This window comes from Microplitis mediator, chromosome 5, assembly GCF_029852145.1.
Source record: "Microplitis mediator isolate UGA2020A chromosome 5, iyMicMedi2.1, whole genome shotgun sequence".
Taxonomy (NCBI): Eukaryota; Metazoa; Arthropoda; class Insecta; order Hymenoptera; family Braconidae; genus Microplitis; species Microplitis mediator.
In genome coordinates, this window is record NC_079973.1 from 17027364 (window position 1) to 17051983 (window position 24620).

Consider the following 24620-nt stretch of genomic DNA (forward strand, 5'->3'; position numbering starts at 1 on the left):
TGGTTTCGACTTAACTGGTCTTACTTAGTCACAATTCAAGACGACCAAGTCTAAACCAAGTTTTATTTTTGACCAGGGTTCACCTGTATACTTAGTTTTTTTTTTAGTGGTAATACCTTCAATTTTTATTTTTATGACACTGACCGTTTGAGACGATAGCGAAAGAGGCACAGAAATTTTATGTTTTAAGTAAAGAACTTCGAAAATTCTCGGTGGAATCTTCAACCCTTATTGTAATTTCAAGTGAATACGCAATGAGCCGGATTTTCCAGGTCTCGCGTAATTCTTCACGATTTCTGAAGATTTTTTTTTTCTTTTTTTTTTTGGTTTATCTTTACCTCTCCCTTCAGAAAAAGTAAAAATTGTTATATCTTAGAAGGGTTTAAATGGTCAAGTGTTCAAAATTTGCTCAGAAAGAATTTGTCAGTTGATTCAGCTCAAGTTAGATTGGTTAAAATCAAGTTAACTTAATTTTGCTTTAACTAAGTGGCATTTTGATTTTTTTCTATTATTTATCTTAAAAAAATATAAAAGTGCGTTGTGAATGTTTCTGAATTAACGATCTCTATTTGATTTAAGTCTGCAATTATAGCTATCAATATTAATTAATATACTTCTTACATTTACGTGAATAGTGAACAATAAACATTTTGTCGAAAATAGTGTATTTAAAGTAATTCGAGTTATTGCTGTTATTTGAGTGTTATAGATATTTACTAGCTTAGGTAGTTTCTTTTAGTTGTAAAAATAGCATTATCTGACTTGTGTACGATTTGTTTACAAAATTTAATGAACAACGTTGATAGTGTGACAAAAGTGGGTAAACGAGGTTTCGAAACGCTCGTTTCTCAGAGTAAAAAATTAAATGATAACAGATGGCAAGATTGGGACGGTAAAGAAAATGTTACATTTCATACTAATTGTCGTAAAAAATATGCAGTGCAATCTGACTTGTTCTTTAGTTTAAATCATATTATCAGCAAAAAATTTAAAAAACCCAGTTTTGTCAACAAAACTTGATTTAGACTTGGTTTACCAAGTCGAAATTTGGAGCCGTTTTTCACAAGACAAACTCGACTTTTTTTTACGGAGATATGAAATACATTGAGTTTTTGCCTTGGTTTAAACAACTGGCTTACTTAGTCACGATTTAAGACGAAAAAGTTAAAATCAAGTCGAAATTGATTTGTTTTAAACTCATTCGACTTAAATTATAAGGCGAAAAAGTCAAAATTAAGGTGAAATAATTTTTATATATCAAGGCGAAAGTAAGGCGAATAAATAACTTTTTTTCGACTTGGTTTAGTAAGTCAAAAGTAATGGAATGACTATCGTGCTCGAAGTAAAGACGAATAAGTCCAAACTAAGACCAAAAAATACAAATAAGTTGGAATAAGTTGAAACTAAGATAACACAAAGTTCAAAAAGTTGAAAAAAATTTAATTCAAGTCGAAAAAGTCGAGATCTTATCGAAAAATCGTCGGCAAATCGATAACTTCAAAAGAAAATAAGGTGAAGCGAGCCTGAATCAAGTTTTATTTTTGACCCGGGTAATTTTTCAACTGTTTTTTTTTCCCGTGAAAAATAATTAAATATTTTGATTACTAAGTATTCATAATTAGTAGATGTAACCAATTATAGTGTATTGTTGATTAGGAATTTAATTTATTGTTTAAGTAAAGAAAAAAAATTTCGTTATCTAAGTAGATAATTAAATAATAAATGAAAAGTTTTTTCATAGCAGATTGCCAATTAACAGTCTTACACAAATTGACCATTTCAGTCCCATACTGAATTTAGTTTTCTCTCACATCTTTTATCTCTTTCTCTCAGTGTATAGATATATTTTTATATACATTATGATGAGTTTGATATCCCTCTTATTTATCCAACGTCATTACTACTTCACCTGGTATTTTCATGCGTATTGTCCGTAACTATAAGCAATTAGTGGCAAATGTTGGCTCGTAAAGACTAAGAGAAAATTGAAGAGAAATGAAAGCTACGTTTGAAATTAAAAATAAAACAAATTCAGCAGCTAAAATTGTTTATTTCATTGTTATTATTATTTTTCATTAAAATTCTTTCTTAAATTTTTAACTTGTTTTTTTTTTTTATTTTCAGATAAATATGAAATTGGAAGAGATATATTGCTTGCTTTGAATGCAGCTGAACTTGACAGTTTTCTTTCATGTTTAATTCTCTCTTTCCTTGTCACGTTAAATAGATGAAACATCGGATGTAGAATTGGTAGTAGCTATAAATTTACTCAGTTGATATGAATCGGGAGTGTCTTGGAGTTGTATGTGACACGTAAAGCAGTAAAACAGACATTAAGAACACTTTATATATATATACTTATACGACGAATATACTTGGTAATGAAGATTACAGATAACATTCTTGTTATTTTTCAATCATTTATAGTTCTATGAGCAATTACTAGTGTCTAGCATACAAATGATTAAGCTAAAAAACTTATTCATTGACCTTAAGATTACAATACAAAATTTATATATCCTTTAATGTAATCTATATCTTCTGCTTTGTTGATTAACTTTTGTTATAAAATTAAAAAAAAATTAAATTCATTTAATTCTATAACCAGAGGAAGAAATTCCTATACTTATTATCGTTCACAATTTATCTTCATTATAATAATGAATTCAATTTTTAAGTAATTCTCACCTGTAGTTTTTTTTTATTTCTTTTAAGAAATCTCAATTTCATTATAATGAATATCAAAGGCCCTCGCCAGATAAGCCGAGGTAAAATGCCGCCATTGCAATCGGGCTAATTTTCAACTTGCCGCTAAGAAAATTGTAAATTTTCAAAAATTCGGGAAGTTTTTGGTTTCGGTCCGATTTACGAAAATCGAATTTCCATCAGATGTCGACGTTTTGAGGTCCTAGGAAGCTATTCTGACTAATTTCAAGATGATGTCCGAGTGTATGTATGTATGTATGTGTGTACGTACGTATGTAAATACCTGTATCTGTTGAACGGATGAACCGGTTTTGAACTTTAAGATGTCATTCGACGCGGCTTGTCAATATCTTGAAGCTGTAAGAAAATTGAGCTTAATCGGTAGGGCTCGTTCAGAGATATTGCAAAAATAAAATTTTTTCAAAAATGTTTTTTTTTTTATAACTTTTAATGTGCTCGATGGATTGATTCCAAAATGGACTGGGCTCTAGAGCTTTATAAGCCGCGTCGAATGCCACCTCAACCATCAAAATCGGTTCATTCGTTCAAGAGAAACCGTTGTCGAAAGAATTAAAAAAAAAAAATTTTTTATTTTTTCTGAAATATCTCAAAAACGATTCGATAAATCGAATTCAAAATTTGATCAGCTTTAGTTGATCGGTTTATTCGTTAGAGAGATATCGTTGGAGAAAAAATGGTGAAAAACGTTTTTTTTTTTCGAAAACAACAGCATACAAACGTATTTTCGAGCTCTTCGAGCTCAAAAATGTATTCACGATAATGTTTTCGAGGTTCTTGAGCTCGAAAACAGCGGGAAGTTTTTGGGCTGGCCCGCAGAGTCAACTGACAGACCGATTTTTTTTTCTGAAATACCTTATACTGTAGACAACTTCTCAGCCCATACAGAAAAAAAGGTTGACTTGGCCTAAGATACTTTTTGCCTTCATTTTTCTATTCTTGGACTGAGTAATTGGGTTTTTTTAATCCGAGCACATTTTCTTCGACTAATATTATAAAAATATTGTGTCAAGAATAATTAAATTTTAATTCAAATTAAATAATCTTGATTCAAGAACAATTATGTTAAATCAAATTTATTTTGTTTCCAACCAAGTAAAAAAAACTATTAAAACAAGATACTTTTCTGTCTTGGTTGGTGAGTATAGTAAATTGTCACAATATATATCAACATCTCAAACCAAGAACTTTTTTTGCGTGGCAGAAGAACATTTACTCTCAGTTTGAGAAAACTACATTATCGACTCAAGACAACGGTCTATTGTAATGAGAAAATTTTAATTTTGATTCAAATAAATTATATTCTTAATTTAATAAAATAACTTTTCTTGAATCATGCAAATATTTACTTCACGAAAGTCATAAAATTTTCCCATTGATGATTTTTTTTCTTGACTTAAAAAAAATGTAGTCTCGATTCAAGAAAATAAATGACTCTACTTGAAAAAATATATCGTCCAATATTTTTGAGTGAATTTAACCTAATATAAATATTAAATGTTGTGACGCAGGAAATTATATGTGTATATTCAGAATATCACGATACGGCAGTAGAGGGGATAAGAAATAAACATCCTCGATTAATGGTTTATGAACAACTTAAGAAAAAATAAATGGTTTGCTCATGGTAGGAATCGAACCCAGACCGATTCGGCATCACGCGAGAGCTTTACCAGTTATGCTATCCGATCATTCCCTGAACGTTCGTTTACTTTACCTATATCCAGTAAGCACACTGTACAATGTAGAGTCTACACTACCGCCACTTTAGTATAGTACAGTTAGCTTTCCCAAGAGAATTTTTGCGTTGGGCCGTGAACGCAGTCGCTGTTGGTTCAAACGTCTACGCTTAATCGCCGCAACACAACAAAATACTTGAACCAAGATATTTCTTACCATTGAGTCGAGTACTTTTAATTCTTGACTCGAGTCACAAATTATCTCGACTCAAAATATATTATTCTTAAACAAAGAATATTTTACTTTTCGGACAATTGATTATATATTGGGGCAAAATATTTATTTTTCTCACTTTAAGAAAATATTTTTTACTTCAAGAAACATATATTATATCGGTTGAATAAAAAAAAAATCTTATGCCAAGACGACTAAATTTAAGAAAATTTTGTTCTTGAAGCAAAAAAATTTTCGTTTTCATTCAAAATTGCAAAAAATATTCTTGCCGCAAGAAAAAATTTCTTGCGCCAAGATATCCTTTTTTTCTGTGCAGTTTCAACTCCGAAATATCACGCGTTTTTGAGTAAAAAAAAAAAGTTTTTTTTTTTTTTAAATCCATTTTTCTCCGAATCTACTTGACAGTATTAAAAAAAGTGCTTATAAGTTTTAAGATATCAGTAATTAGTATCGAGCAAGATCACGTCAAGTGGACCCCCCATTTTCCACTTGATCATGAAAATTAAGTCTATGAATTTTTTTCGTATATAGTCACTATAAAAAATTAATCCCTCAAACGATTTTTTAAAATTTTCATTTTAACAACAATTTTTTTTACGTTAAAAATTTTGAGTACTTTTAATTAAAAAATAGATTCCAAAACATCCGTGAAAAATTAATTAATGAAATTTTCAGGATTTATTGTCGAATATCTATATTTTATAGAAATATTAATAGCATAAAATTATTTGTTTATTATTCCATTGTTAGTTAACTTTTAAGTAAACAAATGAAAATTTCATTGACTTCTCAGTCAAAAAATGAAGTTTTTTTTTCATGGGTTACATGCGTTATTTATTAAAATTTAAGATCCCAAAAGAAAATTTCACTGCTCGCGATTAGTTTAAACAATATGGATTTATTTATCACCGCGCGCCGGTCGCCGAGCGTTCTCGATACAGTGCACGGCCGAGCGTCTCAGGCTCTATTGCAGCTTTGGTCAATCATAATTGAAAGTAACATTAAAAAATATTATTACTAAACAAATTTTATTTTTTTTTTAACAATATTATGAATAATACAATAAATTAATTTTTTATCGTTACACTGAAACAGGGAAAACTAACTGATAATTAAGTATAATTATCAGTTAGCTACTTTTCCCTGATTATTGGTTAATAAATAATTAATTTATTATTAATTAGTTAATAATAATTTCTAAGTTATTATTAATTAATAATTAAGTTTAAGTATTAGTTATTTTTCCTGATTATTATTTAATAAATAATTAATGTGTTAATAATTACTTAATAATAATTTATAAATTATTATTTATTAATAATTAAATTTAATTATTAGTTAGTTTTCCCTGTTTCAGTTTGATAATAAAAAATTATTTTATTGTATTATTCATTATATTGTTTAAAAAAAAATAAAATTTGTATAGTAATAATATTTTTTAATGTTACTTTCAATTATGACTGACTAAAGCTGCAATAGAACCTAAGACGATCGGCCACGCACTGTATTGAGAACGCTCAGCGACCGGCGCGCGGTGATAAATAAATTCATGTTGTTTAAACTAATCGCGAGCAGTAAAATTTTCTTTCAGGATCTTAAACTTTAATAAATAATGCATGTAACCCATGAAAAAAAACTTCATTTTTTGACCGAAAAGTCAATGAAATTTCATTTGTTTACTTAAAAGTTAATTAACAATGGAATCATAAACAAATAATTTTATGCTATTAATATTTTTATAAAATATAGATATTCGACAATAAATTCTGAAAATTTTATTAATTTATCTTTCACGGTTGTTTTGGAATCTATTTTTTAATTAAAAGTACTCAAAATTTCCATTGTAAAAAAAATTGTTGTTAAAATAAAAATTTTGAAAAATCGTTTGAGGGATTAATTTTTCATAGTGACTACATACGAACCCTGATTAAAAACAATGATTAAAAATGATTTCACACGTTAAATGTCCATAAGAGACAGGATTAGAAATGATTTGAAGGATTAAAAAGTATTCAAAATGATTAAAAAACAAATCATTTTAAATACTTTTTAATCATTTTTTTTAATCAGGGAAAAAAATACATGGACTTAATTTTTATGATCAAGTGGAAAATGGGGGTCGGGTCCACTTGACGTGATCTTGCTCTATTCCTAGAAAAATTCGCTCGATAATTGTGTAAGTTGGGTATAGGTAAAAATGCGATTATATTTAAAAAAAAAATTTTTTTATGCCGAAAACGTATGGTACACCTTAGCTTTTTTTCACGTATTACTCTAACATTGACCTACAATATATATTTTTTTGGATTTCTAAAAATATTAGACGATAGTTAAAAAAAATTAAATATTTTTGAAACATTTTTTTTTTGCCTCAAATTCCTTAAGTACAGTCATGTAATTTTTTATACATTATCCTTTAGTCTCAGTTTACAAAGTATATTTTTTTCATACTTCAAAAAATATTAGATGATTGTAAAGATCATTAAACTTGTTTTTTAATCAATTTTTTCAGCTCGTTTGTACTTAATTTTTTTTGTAGAGTAATTATTTATTGCTCTGATATTGAATAATTATTTTATACGTACACGGAGAGAAAAAAATAGTAATGATTACTATGTTACATAGTAACCAGACTCATTTTTTGTAAAATGGTAAATAATGCTATGTAGAATAGGACTCATTACCATTTTTCTGGTAATGATTACTATGTTACATTGAAACAACTAAAATGGTAAAAATCGCTATCTAGCATGGGAATCAGGGCTATGTAGAATGGTACTCAGTCCCATGCTGGAATAGCTGTCGTTACAGTTTAATAAGTGAGACAAGAAAGTAAACATGCGCGGACGTTTGCGCAGTAACCTATGTGTATGTGTTACATGTATATGTGCGAAGTATATTATTAAATATTTTAATTTATTTAATTATTATTTATCTGTTATCAAAAAATGATATTTCATTTTGAGCAATATCTTAATTATTTCGATAGATTAATTCAATTTCTACATATATCTATTTATAGTAACCTGAGTTATTTGTTTTGTCATAACCTTATTTACTAAAAATGAAATAAATAAAACATCGTAAACGTTACTAGGTAACATTGTAGCCATATCCATTTACATAGTTCTCTCGTCAATGTAGAATAGTAATCACTTCTATGCTAGCATAGCCACCGTTACTATGTAGAATGGGGGGGATTACTCTGCCCGGTGACTCTCGACGTTAAAAAATCCTCGTTTCTATGTAACATAGTAATGGTTACCATTCTACATAGGAATTATAACTATTTTTTTCTCTCCGTGTATATTTAAGAATATTAAATCTTTTAAACAACGAAATTCCATAAATTCTTGTTACTCAAAAAATTGTGCCAGATTGAATTTTCCCGCCTCTGCTTGCAATGCTACCTGCCGGGCAAACTCATCAGCTCACTTTGCGAATCATTTACTTAATTTAGGTTTGTCAGCTTGTTAAGTCTTCAAAAGTTTCCAGTGGCGCCTAATATGATTTATGTCAGTCACTCTGCAATTGTTTTAAATGTTAGACGCCACTGGAAACTTTTGAAGACTTAACAAGCAATACGTCTAAAATAATTATTCAATATCAGAGCAATAAATAATTACTCTAGAAAAAAAATTAAGTACACGGAAAGAATTTTTTGATGAAAATTACTCTGTAATTTCAAGTAATCCTGGACCGTTGCAAAAAATTGGTATATTTTGTTTTAAATTGAATTTTTTTTGTTTAAATATTAACGTTGCTAGACTATGTTTTACTCTACTACTGAGTAATTTTTTAAAAGTCTTATATTTAATCGATTATTGTGAATATCTCATCTTAATCTATTAATTTTTACTCCATGTGATTAATTTTTACTCCCCAATATACCATTCTTTTAAACCCATTAACTGTTTGATGAAAAACTGCTTATAACTCGAATAAATTTTCTTATCTATGGGAGTAATTTTTACTCTAAACTACAGGGTAATATTTTAGTAGTCACCGTTAATCTTCGGTTAATATCGGCTTCAATTAAATGTCTTTTATTTTGCTCGCGACAACTTATACATGTTACGCACACAAACGTAGGCTTGGAAAAAAAGACGATCTCTGTATCTCTCGATAACTTAATATTTATTTTAAAATTAAAAAAAAATTTGTATCTTTTCTTTTTCAATACAATAAGAGTAATTTTTTTTTTTATTCTTTTTCAGAATATTTATTTTAAGTCATAATCTAAGGCAATTAGATGGTTATTAGATTTTTTTATGGAAATTTCAGCCTATTAATTGTTATTTTTATTGTAATTCAATATAAATTTTATAAATTGAATCATTAACTTTTTATCATAACCTACGAGTAGAAATTGAATTAGAGAGAATATATTTAGACAGCCGCTAGGTGTAATTTTTACTCGCAATTGTGAGTAAAAATTAATCTGATTGATTTTTACTCACTGAAAGAGTAAAATTTCGTAATTCGAAAGTAAAAAGTCGTTATGGCCCAAGATTACTCGATTCAGAGTAATTTTTAGAATAAATAACATGGCAATATTCATACGAAAATTCTTTCCGTGTACAAACGAGCTGAAAAAATTGATTAAAAAACAAGTTTAATGATCTTTACAATCATCTAATATTTTTTGAAGTATGAAAAAAATATACTTTGTAAACAGAGACTAATGGATAATGTATAAAAAATTACATGACTGTACTTAAGGAATTTGAGGCAAAAAAAAATATTTTAAGAATATTTTATTTTTTATAACTATCGTCTAATATTTTGAAAAATCTCAAAAAAATATATATTGTAGGTCAATGTTAGAGTAATACGTGCAAAAAAAAGCTAAGGTGTATCATACGTTTTTGGCATAAAAAAAATTTTTTTAAAAATATAATCGCATTTTTACTCATGACCAACTTACCCAATTATCGAGCGAATTTTTCTAGGAATACTAATTAGTGATATCTTAAAACCCATAAGCATTTTTTTTAATATTGTCAAGTAGATTCGGAGAAAAATGGATTTAAAAAAAAAAAAACTTGTTTTTTTTACTCAAAAACGCGTGATATTTCGAAGTGGAAACTGGGCTAAGAAAATGTTCACAGTATAAGGTATTTCAGAAAAAAAAATAGCCCGATTGCAATGGGGGCATTTTACCCCGGCTTATCTGGCGAGGGCCTTTTATAAATTTTTTGTATACTCATACATTATAACTAATTTTAATAAAATAAATTTTGAAATATTATCGACTGATTTTATGATTTATATACATATTTTAATTGAAAGTTAAGAATTTTTTGTGAAATTTATACATAAATTATTATCACATTGATAATAAGATTAATAATTTAAATAGTCGTGTGTTAAGATATTTATTGCAAAGGAATTTAAAATATCATCAATAATGATCTGTTACAAAGTATCACAACGAAGGAGAAAGCAGAGAAAGTAAATATCCGATATTATTTATGTGGTAATTCTTTGTTGTCTTTATGGTTATTAATTCTCATAAAATTAAGTTCAAAATATTTTCGAAACGTTTTTTTTCAGCCCAAGCATTTGTATAAGAATTATTTTTACATTATCATAATAACTTTTCTCAAATCATTGCAGTAATTTTTCTTATATATTAATAAGAATTTTGTTTATTACATAAGAAATATTCAATTTTTACAAGAAAATAAACTTTTTTTTTGTGTAGTGATATTTAATAATCGTTAATAGAATTGAAAAATAAAAAAAAAACCCCGTGTTTGTGATGAATTTTTTTTTTGTCTTTATTTTATATACATATGTAAAAGACAAACATGATTAAATTCAAGGTAGAACTAATTGCAGTGTTGTTAATCCTCGGTGCCTCATTAATTTGGTTTTGCAGGACACTAATTTCGCACCCGCGACACACTGAGAACCGGTTCTTAAGAACTCACTACGGTTTTATTATACTACAACTAAACACGTTGTGGTAGACTTGGTAGAGAGTGTAGTAAAGATACAATAATAATGAAAATAATTATAATGATAGGATAATTTAAAGGTATAGAGGTAAAGGAAGAAGATGGAATAGAAAAGTGGAAAATAATAATTTTAATTTATAGTAAACTATTAATTATAAATTTACCTGGTCGGCCATGTTGTAACCGCTGTCGTGGTGATACGATGTCTGATGATGCTGTGGCACGTTCAGTGACAAATCGAGATTGTCGCTTCTCTGTAACATAAATAATTAAAATATCCCATTAATCGGTTATTATTATTATTATTATTATTATTATTATTATTATTATTATTATTATTATTATTATTATTATTATTATTATTATTATTATTATTATTATTATTATTTATATTCAAGATTTATCGTTTTAAAATAGATATAATTAAATTTTTTCATCATATTTTTATCTTTTATCAATTAGTCATAAGTCATAAAGATTATTATGGCAATTAAATTAATTACCAAGATATTTAGGAAAAAACAAGTAAATAAAGTGAATAAATTATTTTATAATATTTCCGCTTGGTTTAAAATTTCGTAATTAATCTGAGAATAAAGTCAATAAATTACGTCGTTTTTATCTTTTTTTTTTTTAATTGAGCGGATGTTTGTGTCTATATATCATTTGTCAGTATATAAATGGTAATTACGAAATAAAGGTTTCAATGGAACGGAAACATTTGTATAAACATATATTTAGATAAATTTGTAATTTAATAAAATAGACTAATTACTTTTTTTATTTTACTTAATATAAAATGTCGGTAATATATTTTAAATTAATACATTAGTATTATGGCAGAAAAATACACACTATTAATAATATACATCAGAATTAATAGTCTATTAGTAAGTTAATATATAGTCCTTTTATTTGAAACACTTGTGACGTTAAATTATTTTTACGTAACAAATAAAATTATCTAATAATCATTTTAATATTTATATTAAATTATAAGTGGCAGAATTGTAAAGTAGCAGAGTTGTCAACAAAAATTTAGAGAAAAAAATTTCCCAAATCTAAAGGGATCGATTCAAAAGTGGTCGATTTGGCGTGGAATGCCCCATAGATACAAAACATAAATTAGTTACAAGCACTTTCAAAGAGGAACGATTCCTCTGTGATTTCCACCTATGGTCTATCAAATATCTTGAAATGCCGTAAAGCTATAGATAATTGAATCAATAAAATTAAAATTTACGTGTTAATCAAATGGGAAAATTTCAAATTCATTTAGTGAGTACTTAAACTTAAAATTAAGAGCTCATCATTGGTGAGAATTGTTTTTTCAATGTGTACAGTGATATTTTGACATGGGACTTGGAAAAATAAATACTCATCTCAAACGAAGCACCCTAATATATACATATAGTTATACAGCCTTTTTTATTCTTTTATTAATTGTAACTAAACGACACTGAGTTACCTAGCCATTCGCAATAGGAGACCTACAATTCTTTCAAAGAATTTTTTTTTTTTTTAATTTGATTCAAATACTGTATTTTTTCGCAAGTTACCGTGTATACGGGATTCATACACGGAGAAAAATGCCGCTGAAAATTAAATAGTAATTACAACCATGACTACAAATTTGCTATCTCAAATGAAAAATTACAATCCATAAAAAAAATTACAATTCTTTATAGAAAATTAATTTTTGATTTCAATTATTACTATCCAGATCGTTATGTTCATTTATCATCATAATTACAATCCATCGTAAAGATAATTATACTTAAAAAATTGAAAAATCTCTCACGACTTTGATAATTTCTATTTTAAAACTGTAATTTTTACTTAATTTGAATCAAAAATGATTTTGTCCCGCTGAATAAAAAGTACAATTATGTAAACAAAAATATAATTTTTAAATTTATATTAATTATCATTAGATATTGAAAAATGTTATCTAAAATTAAAAATTACAATTATACATCAAAAATTACTATCATTTATAGAAAATTCAAGTTAATTGTAAAAATTACGTTAAAGCTTTGTTAAATTTTCACTCGGAAAAAATCAATATTTACTTATTCAAATAAAAATAGTTCAATCTAATAAGAAGTAGAAATGATTATTAGATTTATTGAAGATTAGTACATTAGTCACACGGAAAAAAATAAATAGAACTGGCTACCATGTCAGATAGTAGTCAGTGCCATCTGTAAAAAGAAAAAATTGAAATAGTAGTGGGTCCTATCTACGTAGTACTGGCTACTCTCTACATTGTTCTCAACGCCATGTCGGATGTTGCTCACTACTATCCTACATATTACACTCTTACATGTTGCCCATCGTTCTATGTACATAGCAGCCAGTTAATGAGCTCGAAAATGTATTCACAACAATGTTTTCGAGCTAAAGGAGCTCGAAAACAGCGGGAACTTTTGGAGCTAGCCCGCAGGGTCAACCGATAGACAGATTTTTTTTCTACAGATGGCACTGACTACTATCTGACATGGTAGCCAGTTCTATTTATTTTTTTCCGTGCAGAATTTCTGTTCCGTATAGTTGATAAATATTAAAACATTTTATTAAAATTATTGTGAAGTTAAAATATTAAAATTTTCCACAGTAATACTGAATATTGAACTACACTTTATAAAAATTATTATCAAGCCCGAACAAATTTTTTTATTCATAATAAAATTTATTAAATACACTAAATATTTTAACTAACACGATCATAAATGTTAGTCTAATGCGTTTCACAATGAAAACTTAAAATCTGATAAAATAGTTATCTCCAATGTAATTTCATGTAAGTAATGTACATTTTAGAATGTCGGTAAGACAAATTGCTACTCCGGTAGATAAAATTACTATTTGAGATTGTAATTTTTAGTTCAGGGTATATGATGCCATTGATGTTGTATCCTACCCATATACTTGCTATAATTCAGAATTTCTAATCGTCATTGTGGCTGAGCTGTCAACGTACTTGGTCAGGGTGTGAAGAAACAGTGAAGACAGGGTTCGATCCCAACGTTGGGCAAATAATTTTATTTTCAAGCTTTGATTATAAATTATTCCGCGTTTGTATACGTATGTGTGTGAGTGTTGTGTGCATGTGTGTCTCGTAAAAGTGATTCCCCATTGAACCTATGTATGTGTGTACGTGCGTGTGCGTGTGTGTGCGTGTGTGTGTGTGTGTGTGTGTGTGTGTGTGTGTGTGTGTGTGTGTGTGTAAGTCCTGTTCGTCAGAAGGTAGTACCTGAATACGCGTCTCCCGACGCGCATGATTATTATTTTACGATTGGGACGAAATTACTATCTGGATTGTAAAAATTACTCGCCAGAATACATCTTTTACAAAGCGCGTTAAATAATATTTACTAAGTACAATAGTAAAAATGATTGGTACATTATAGTTTTCATTTCGTCGTTAGTAAATTTTATCTTGAATGCAGTAATTTTTATAATCAACAGATATTATTATTTTAAATAATATTTTGTAATTTTTATTTTGAGTTGTGTAAAAGTTTTGATTTTTTTTAACATTTTGAGATTACTTTCTCAGATTGTAATTTTTTTTTCAAATTTAGTAAAAATTCTTTAATTTTTTTCTCCGTGTACACTTGACCGACAGGAAATTTTTTTAAACTATTTTGATGTTTTTTCCGTTTTTATTGAGCTAAATAAATTTTTGAAAAGTATGGAATTAATCTCCATTAAATTATCTTCAAAATAGTATGCAAAATATCTTAATTCCGTGAACTAACAAGGGTATAATAATTGAACTAGTTGCCGAAGTGAGGCGAAAAAAAATTTTTCGATCGTAAAGCACACTGATGCTTCGCATCATTATAGTCGTGCGAAACTTGTATGGCGTTCTTAGGATACATGAAAACTAAGAATTTAGTCCCATAAGTTGATATTCTTTATTTCGTACGGATCGAGAAATAATTAAATTTCAATAAGCATTTGCAAAATTCACCTGCTTTGCCTGAATAGAATCTACGATTAGACTAGAGTTGGGTGACCGGATCGTCTTTTTTCCAGAGCATTTACGTCAGGATGCACCAGGTAAAAATTAAATTTTATTGATTAATTAAAATCTTTCAACTATTTTTTTAATCGTTACAATATTAATAAGTACAAGTAAAATTCTTGTTAATAAAGTAAAAAAAAAATAATAAAATATCTCATACAGCCTAGTCGGCTTAAGGGGGGGGGGGGGGTAGGGTTTTAAAGGCGAAAAAGAAGCATATTTTTGTGATTTTTTTCCGGCGAGATGAGTAATATAATTTCATTAAACTTAATCACATATTATTGTACAACTTTTGAAGAATATCAGAAAAAATTTGGAACGAAAAATATTGATTAATAAGCTGGTGACGTTGAATCTCCGGAGGCGCCTCGAAAAAAAGTCGTTTTGCGGTGAACATCATAACTCGTTACCGGATCATCGGAAAAAAAAAAATTGATATGCATTTTAAAGTTGATGTATTTCTCGAGGTAACCACGAAGAGTTTTTTTTTTTATTTTTTTTTTTTCAATTTTTTGCAGCACTTGGAAGTGAAAAACGCGATTTTAGCTAAAAAAATCGCGGTTAATTTGTTATTAAAAAATAGAAAAAAATGAAAAACAAAAAAAAACTCTTCGTAGTTACCTGTTGATTTATGTGAAGAAGTGATGTTCAAATTTTCAAAGGGATCGGTTCAGTACATTTTGAGTTATGATGTTCACGGACTTTAAAAATACCGTTTTCGGGAAAATCCATTTAAAGTTTTTTATTCGTGAAAATTTGAAATAAACTATCAATCAAAGAATATGAATTTTTATACTTATATTGAGTCATCAGTTTACATTCTTTGAAAGACACACTGCCGGAGAAAGGGATTCGGAAGAACAAAGAAAATTGCAGCTGATTTCTACTAGGGGTATGTAGGGGCAGGTCGGGCAGGTATAAAATTCAGGTATACCGACCGGTCATTTGAAACGCTGTAACTCCGTTAGTTTTACTCGGATTGATTTAAAATTTGTACACAATATTCTTGACATATTGCTCATTCAGATAAAAAATTAAAAAAAAGTTTTTTTTAAAATAATTTAAAACCCCTACCCCCCTTAAACTAAGTTGAAAAATTTATTAATATTTTTTTTTCAATTTCAGTTATTCGTCACTAACATCATTAGAGTTGGTCAAGAAATGTCATAAACGCAGTGAAACAGCAATAACAACTCATCTCAATCAATATGCGGCAAAAGTTATATTAATTTTTTTTTTTTTAATTATTATTTAGTATATTTAAACAATCACTGTGAGCATATACGAATTGTACCATATAAACAAATACTTTTATGTTATGATTTGTTAACCGTGATCAAAATTACCAGTTTACACCTCTAAATGTTTACACATTTTCAAGGACTGACTGGGCCTGTCAGACCTCATAGAGCTTCCAGTAAATATGTACAGTTAATCTACATATATAAAAAGCAGAGTTTTTCTTAATAATTTCAAACTTACTGAGATAATACATAGTAATTAAATTTTTTTATAAATCATATATTAAAATATATTTAAATATCAATAGATTCAAATTATAAGTTACAATTATTATAATTGCAATTTATTTAAATAACTGTAATAATCATATGTAATAAAAAAGTATAATGTAAGAAAATGACGAGGGTACTTCTAGAGTTCTTTTTTTTTTCTTTTTATTAAGGCTCTTAACGTCTGTGATCACTAATAACATACGTGGCTGCAATCGCATCACATACATGAGTATGTGCACGTGTGTGGGTATTCATGAACGATCAACGAACAAGTCACATAATTCTCAGTGTGTCCCTGGTGGGACGCCGGAGCGAATGCGAACCACATAAATTACCGCAATTACGCACAAATTACTGTCTCTATCTCTATTATGTTCAGCCAGTGGCCGAGACGACTATTACTTTCATTTCTTTCTTATTTTACTCTCTTTTTCAAATTTTATAAATACCTCACCGGCCGCTTTACCTCAACCTCAACAACATAACAGACACTGATCTTGCTTTGTATGTGTATTATTCAATTTATATATATATATATATATATATATATATATATATATATATATATATATATATATATATATTTATTCATGTATGTATACACGTAATACAATAAACAACTACTTTTTCACCTTCACCCGCTATTTTACTATATACTACTTACTATATACTCCACGGAAAAAAATTACTAGTTAAATTTACAATGCTAACATCGTAATTTATCCTGTTGATTATTGTAGTGGTGGACTAGACTTTTAACATCGTAATTTTTACGATGTAGCATTGGAAATTTCATTTAAGAAATAATACTTCAGACAAATAATACGAAGTCTTAAGCTCTTTAATATAAATTACGATGTGAATATCGTAAAATTTGAAGAGAAATCTTAAATAAAAGAATAAAATAATAATTGTTCGGCAGTTGGATTCGAACCCGAGTCCTTTCAAGTGCTAAGTGTCCGACGTTTTGGACCACTCGGCCACCAAAGGGCCTACACTTTAGATTGTTTTTAAAATCCATATAAACGATTTGAATCAACAGTCATAAGTCACGAGAGCGCCTCTTGCGGAGGACGCAGTTACTATTTAAAAATTACGATGTAACATCGTACTTTTTATAGCTTTCATCGTATTATAACAGAGGCAGCACTGCAATATTTATTTTATTAAAAAGTAAATAGAAATATTAAATATACGAATAAATATAGTTTTTAAAGTGTAATTTTTATTTATTTTTTTTTTTACGATGTTAAATTGTAATTTTTGAAGTAATTTTTAATCCTAAAAGTCTTTGTTAAAATTACGATGTTAAATAGTGAAAAAAGGCCATTCGGCAGCCGAAATGGAAGGTAGATTTTCGAATTGATCTATATAAAAAGTTTAATACATACATCCCTTGTGATACATGTTAGTGTATAGTCATGATATGGAATTAGGCTCATTTTTTAAGAGTGAGGGTAAAAAAAGACAACGACAATTTTCGATAGAGAACTTCAGATAGTTGATTTGACAAAACATTATAAAGGTAACCTACCAAACTAACCTTCACGTAAAAAAAGTATAGAAAATTTAATTAGTATGAGATCATAATTGTAATTGCTATTACGATGGCAAGATCAGATATAATTATAGGACTACAGGTACGATTGAAACATCATAAATATTAAAAGAAATACTTTTATAATATAAAATAGCTGTGAAATTTGCGAGTTATTTTGTTCACAATGAAATACAACTGACAAAATTGTATTATAATGGAAAATACATAAGTTATGTGGAATGAAAACCATATTTTCAACATTTTTTGATTTCATTAAAACTTTCAAGGCTATCAAATTATTAAAAAAAATGGTCAAAATATAAAGTTTAAGACCATAAATTAAAGCTTATTAGTCAAGCTTTAAAGTACTTTTTACAGAAATTATCTATGAGTTTTAGTTTTAAAGTTATATGAACTCTAAAAATGAATAAAAACTGATTTTTTCGAAAAATCGTGAAAATTTTAAACAGCCATAACTTCAAAACTATTCGAACGATTCAGCTCATCTTTGAACTTGATCAAGATCATCGCCTAAAGAATAAGTGTGAAAACTTTCATTAAGATCCGATAAGAACTGTAGGTGCTATCGTAATGACAAGACCCGTGATAATCATAGGGAGTAGAGGTACATTTGATACATCATAAGTAATAAAAGAAATACTTTTAAAATATAAAATAGCTGTGAAATTTACAGGTTATTTTGTGCACAATAAAATACGACTGGCGAAACTAGATTATAATGGGACAAGCTCAAGTTATGTGGAATGAAGCCCATATTTTCAACATTTTTTTAATTCCATTAAAATTTTCAAGGCCATCAAATTATGGGAAGAAATGGCCGAAATATAAAGTTCAAGGTCATAAATTGAAGTTTATTAGATAAGCTTTCAGATACTTTTTACGGAAATTGTCTATGAGTATTAGTTTTAAAAGTATATGAACATGAATGTGGAAAAAAATTGGTTTTTTCGAAAAATCATGGATATTTCAAACAGCCGTAACTTCAAAACTAATCAACCGATTTAGCCCATCTTCGAACTTAACCGTGATAATCGCCCATAGAATAAGTGTGGAAAATTTCATTAAGATCTGATAAGAATTGTAGGCGTAATCGTGTCCTCAAAACTGCGTTATATCCCATATATATATATATATATATATATATATATACATATATAAATTTTTTAACGGATGGTATTTTCGAACCCTACTCAACTAATTATGATAGGTTGTGACAAAATTCCTTGAAAAATCGACCATGAGGACAAATACAATAGTTAGATTTTAGAAAAATCTACCTAAAAATATAACCCACATAGTAAATTTTGAAATAAGACATTTAAAAATTGACACTAATAAAAGTCTAGTCCACGATTACGATGTGAACATCGTAAATTTTGGTAGAATTATTTTTCCGTGTATTATATGCCTCCAACTAGTCGCGGGAATCATTCTTCATATTATATTGTAGTAACTGGTAACTTATAATTAATATCACTTACACTACAATAATAACACACTTAAAATAGAAATAATAATATCACAATTAACAGCAGTGAAAGAAAGGCAATCAAAGATATAGTGTGTTGAATACAAGATGTATGCTGTTAAGCTGTCAAATTATGATTGACTGACTCTAGTCGCGCTTCTACAAAAATAGAAATTTTGTGTATTTGTGTTAAAAAATTATTTGGTTAAATTTTTTGTGTTGATTTTTAACACAGAAATCTGCTAATTCAACACGAACCGTTTGTGTCATTTTACTTTAACAGATTTTATGTTAAATGATTGGAAAATCTAGAATGTAACACACTTCTTGTGTTATTCGAAAATTAACACAAAATTTGTGTTGTTTGGCTAAACTTTTCCGCGCGATTTTTCATTACTATAACTAAATAAAGCATTGTAGCAGCATTGTTTGTAGGGAAATTTAGATTATAGTTTATTTACAATTAAATATATACATTATGCAATTAAATTTAGATAGCTTTCATATCTTTTTGACCTGCTTTAATTGTTCGCTAAATTGACATAAGTTCTACTAGGGGTAAATCAGTATACTTGAGTTGGTCAGGTTATGTGCTTATGTTTATTAGTTGATTTTAACACGAAAAATGTGTTAAATTTACACAAATGTTCTGTTAAATGTACATAAATTTTCTGTCAAAAGAACAGATTTTATGTATTCAATTTTATTTAACCTAAAATTTGTGTTGAAGATCAACACAAACGCAATGTGTTGAATTGACACAAAAGTTTGTGTAGACCGTTTACAACAGACGATTTGTATTGAATTCAACACAAAATTTCCAACTGTGTATAAAACAAGAGAAGAAGGCATTTGTTTTCTAGTTATTCAAATATTTCAAAAGATCAGTTTCACATTCGTTACAATATTTTAGTACATTATCTTAACTATAGCTACTAATCTGTTGAATTTACTAGTATTTATTATCAAAGTTTTTAAAAATTTTAATAATTATATAAATTTATAAAATTATATTTTTAGTTAATCTATATAATCACGGCTTCATTTATTATTAACCGTGAAGACGTAAAGTGTTAAACTTTTTAGATAAAAATTTTTATTTTTTTCAACATTGAAATTTTTTAAAATTACCTGGGAAATAATTTTTTTTGAACATGCGACCATACTATGCTTACTTAAATTAATAAAACAGCATTCTGACATTGACGAGTTCAATAACTTGTTGTTAAAAAAATTATTTTTAAAGATATGTACGCAACAATGATACATAATTTATAAAAAAAAAAAAAAGCAGTTTCTTCTTTGAATGACAATATGAATATTTTGTGAAACCGCAAAAATAGTTTCACTTGTATGAGTCAAAACAAAAAAAAAGAAAAAAGAATCCAAAGCATCTGTTTCTAGCCGGTGGATAAACAACAGATGGTGTTGGTATTTTATACTTTTTGATCGTCGGTTTGTTGAACACCTTTCGGTGTGACTGAACCCACTGGTCCTAGTTCGCGTATTACTGATACTATATTACAATATAGTAGTTAAAGAAGAAGAATGGAATGAAAACAATGTTAGTGTAAACGACGAATCTGACGTTCCCCGTTCACCAGCTTCATTGGGATTTCCAGTAGACACATAACTTATGTGGTTGCATACCTGCTGAGATTACCTCGTGGCCATAGTGCTGCCATTTCCGGGCTAATTTCTAAGATGATATACTCTGATATTGATATTATTTAACCGTGAGATTGATAGATAATAATAAAAAATTAGAGCTATGAAATTAGAGGTCTGCAGTTAAATTGAAATAAGCACCTACATAAATGAGAAATAATGCGAGAAAATTTGTTACAATAGTGTAAAAAAAATTACGTGAATATTTTATACTGTAATAAAAATCAAATTTACAGAATATGAGAGATAAAAATGAAAAAAGTTTTTTTTACAGATAAGTTTTATTAAAACGTTTATTTCATTCTTAAACATTTATTTTTATAAATTTTAAAAATATGAATGCTTAGTTTTACGGGCATTTTGTAATATGAAAATAGATTAAAAAAAAAAAAATGAACATTTTTTAAACATAAAGTTATTTTTATGAGGAACAAAAAAAAGTCAGTGAGATATAAAATTTTGAGTGTCATAAAAATAGGTAATATACTAAAATGTGATTTTGCCTAAATTATATATTTATATATATATATATAAATGAATAAATGAGAGACAGGTGCTTCTAGTAAATTACTAAAATAGAAATAGGTATGACAAGGTAGAAAAAAAATATAAAATAAAAGGTGGAGCAATTCAAGTTACAAAGAGACGAGGGAAGTTAAATTTGTAAAGCTTAGGATTTTTTCAAAAGATCCTTTTTTTTCAGGTCAACGAATTTAACTGTATTGTAGAGTAAGATTTTTTTTTTTAAAGTTTATTGGAATTTTTTTGACAGAATTATCGAATCGTTAAGAACATAAAGGAGGAAAAAAACCATTCTCACTACGAACTACGATAAAAATGATTTAAAGAATAATAAAGAATTATCTGATAATCTGAATGCGCATATTTATAAACAAAATTACCATTTTATTTTAATAATTTTCCTTTCAATCGCCTCGCATTGTTCATAATTGCATAAAAAAAATTATTATAACTGTGAGCGAATAAAAATAATGGAAAAATAAAATTGATATAATAATAGAAATTCACAATTAGTGGTATAAAAATAATGAAGAAAAAAAATGAGTTATGAAGTTAACACCTGTTCGACACATGCGTGTCACGTTAAAGTTAATTAGATTTCTGATATATTTGATGCTACTAACATAAGTCTTACACATTTATTTATTTCTTTGCTTGTTACGCTTACAAGATTACACTGTAAAAAATCCGGAGTGAATTGGGAGTGAAATAAAATCCGAATTCACTCCGCCACTCGGAGTTCCGGAGTGTTGAAAAAAATCACTCCGCATGCGGAGTGAATTGGGAGTTTTTTTAGCGATTGCGGAGTGACGCGGATTTTATTTCACTCCCAATTCACTCCGGTCCGGAGTTTTAATACTTCAATAAATTTATATTAATTTATATGAAACTGCTAAATAATGTGTGTGTGTGTGTGTGTGTGTGTTTGCGTGCATGTGTGTGTCTGGGTGGGTGTAGGTGTTTGTGTGCGGGTGTGCAAATGTGTACATGTGTGAAAAATTGTGCGTGTGTGCGTGTGTGCAAATGTGTGCGTGTGTGCAAATGTGTGCGTGTGTGCAAATGTGTGCGTGTGTACAAATGTGTACGTGTGGTCGAATGTGTGCAGTGTGCAAATGTGTGCGTGCGTGTGTGTGAGAGTGCGCGTGTGTGCCTAAATATGTATGTGCGTATGTGTGTGCATATCAGCTGATCAATAATGTAATACGCGAATTTTTACTTCGATTTTATTATGTGGAGTTATATTTTATTAATAATATTTTCAAAACTCCGCTCCGGAGGGATTAAATTATTAAAAAATTGTCTACTCCGCGAAAACTCCCCTGCGGAGTGAATTTCACTCCGAGGGGAGTGAATAATTAAAAATTCATTCACTCCGCATTCACTCCGCGAATTTTTTACAGTGTAAATATACAATATAAACGGTTATTAATTTAAAATATAAATGTATGTCTACATTAATAAGACACTAACAGAAATAGACTGAACAAATTTTTCGTGTACAAAAATTGTTTCATATTTTGTAAATTTATATTTCTCATAATTAATATAGATTGAGTTCTTTATGAATTCTTCATTTTCCTATTAGAAATAGATAAAATTCATCTGTAATTCATCACCAATCTCTGCAAACCAAGTTTGTGTAGAGCATCGATTTATTTTTAAAAACATACTTAAAATTGCTAAAATACTATTTTTACAAATATTTAGGAAATTATTACTGTTATTAATTCATTATACAATAGAATAGATAAAAGTTCTGCTTATATCTCTTGTCCTAATTAATAATCGTCGTCATAAATTTATGATAAGTCATTAATTGTATAAAAAATATTAATTTTATAGTGAAATACAGACTGTAATTCATGATGAAAGAAACTTATTTTTACACGGATTAAAAAATAATAAAAATGCCTCGAGTCTTGATGATTAAATGTTATGTACCGGTTATATAACCTTGGCACTAATGCAAGGAAAAAGAAAAGATGTTGAACTTGCTTTTTATTTCATAATACATTATATATGTATATACTATAAAGTGAGAGGAATAGAATATAAGTATAAAATTAAGGAATTAGATGGAATGGAAAAAATGATGGAGTTGATCTGACATTCAATTTTTTTTTTCATTTTCTAACTTTCGGTGTTATTTAGTATTGCGTTGTAAATTAACACACTGCATTTTGCTTCTTTATATCATTGTGTTACAAGAAAAAGACAGATCGTTGAACTACAACAAAAAAATTAATAAAAGAATAATACACAGAAAAAAAAAATCTTGACTCAAGAAAATTTTTCTTCAACCAAGAAATTTTTCAGCGGGCGGAATGAAAACCGGAAATTTCTTGAACGAAGTGAAATTATTTCTTGAATTTAAAATCTTAAATTAAGAAACAAATTCTAAAGCCAATACATATTTCATACTTGGTCCAATAATAGAATTACTTGTTTTAAAAACTTGCATTTCTTAGTATAATAAACATTTTTCTTAACCTAAGTATGTTAGTTATTTAAACCAAGAAATAAAAATATTTAATTCAAGAAACTTATACACTTAATTAAAGAACTATGATGTTTTGAAACAATAAACGGTACGAGCTCGAATTAAAAATAAAGGGAGTTGGTTTAAAAAATTTAAACTCTTGGTTTGAGTGTAGTGTACTTTCTCAGACCAATAACACGAAAAATCTCAAACCAAGATTATTAGTCTCAAACCAAGAACGTTTTGTCTTGGATTCACTCAGAGTTGCTCCCTCCTTCTCACCCTGAGGAATGAATACTCCTTAGTCTCTGTTTCTCACACTAGCGCAGCAAATGGAGTTTTAGTCCACATTTTTATTTTAAATAAATTAAAAATTAAATAACTAAATTATATTATTATAATAAATTAATAAATTAATGTGATTAAACAATATATATTGACTAATTAATTAATTCAATACTGACTAGTTTTTTAATTTTTTTTTAAACTAAATTTGTTTTTATTTAAAACTATTTTATTTCTTTGTCGTAATTCATTTATGTCGGAACTAACATTTTTCTAAATTATTGGCAATAATATTTTTAATATAAATTCTGTGTTCAGGATTTAAAAAGGTGACTGACCATAAGGCCAGTTTGGCTCAGTATATGTGGGTCAAGTAAACGTAGCCTAACAAAGACTGGGGTGGCTTAGTTGGTAAAGCTCTCGCGTGACGCCGAATCGATCTGGGTTTGCTTCCTTCGTCAAGCGATAATTAATTTTCTCAATTTGTTT

At 28.0% G+C, this 24620-nt stretch overlaps 1 protein-coding gene across 2 annotated transcripts in view; it reads right to left on the minus strand.

Moving 5' to 3' along the window:
- LOC130669046 (TOX high mobility group box family member 3-like) overlaps nt 1-24620 on the minus strand; it is a 123438-nt gene that overhangs the window by 53329 nt on the left and 45489 nt on the right. For both annotated transcript variants that reach the window (XM_057471709.1, XM_057471710.1), the window contains exon 2: nt 10766-10855. In XM_057471709.1, the coding sequence (XP_057327692.1) occupies nt 10766-10777 (12 nt within the window). In that variant the 5' untranslated portion in view covers nt 10778-10855. The remainder of the gene's footprint in view (nt 1-10765; nt 10856-24620) is intronic.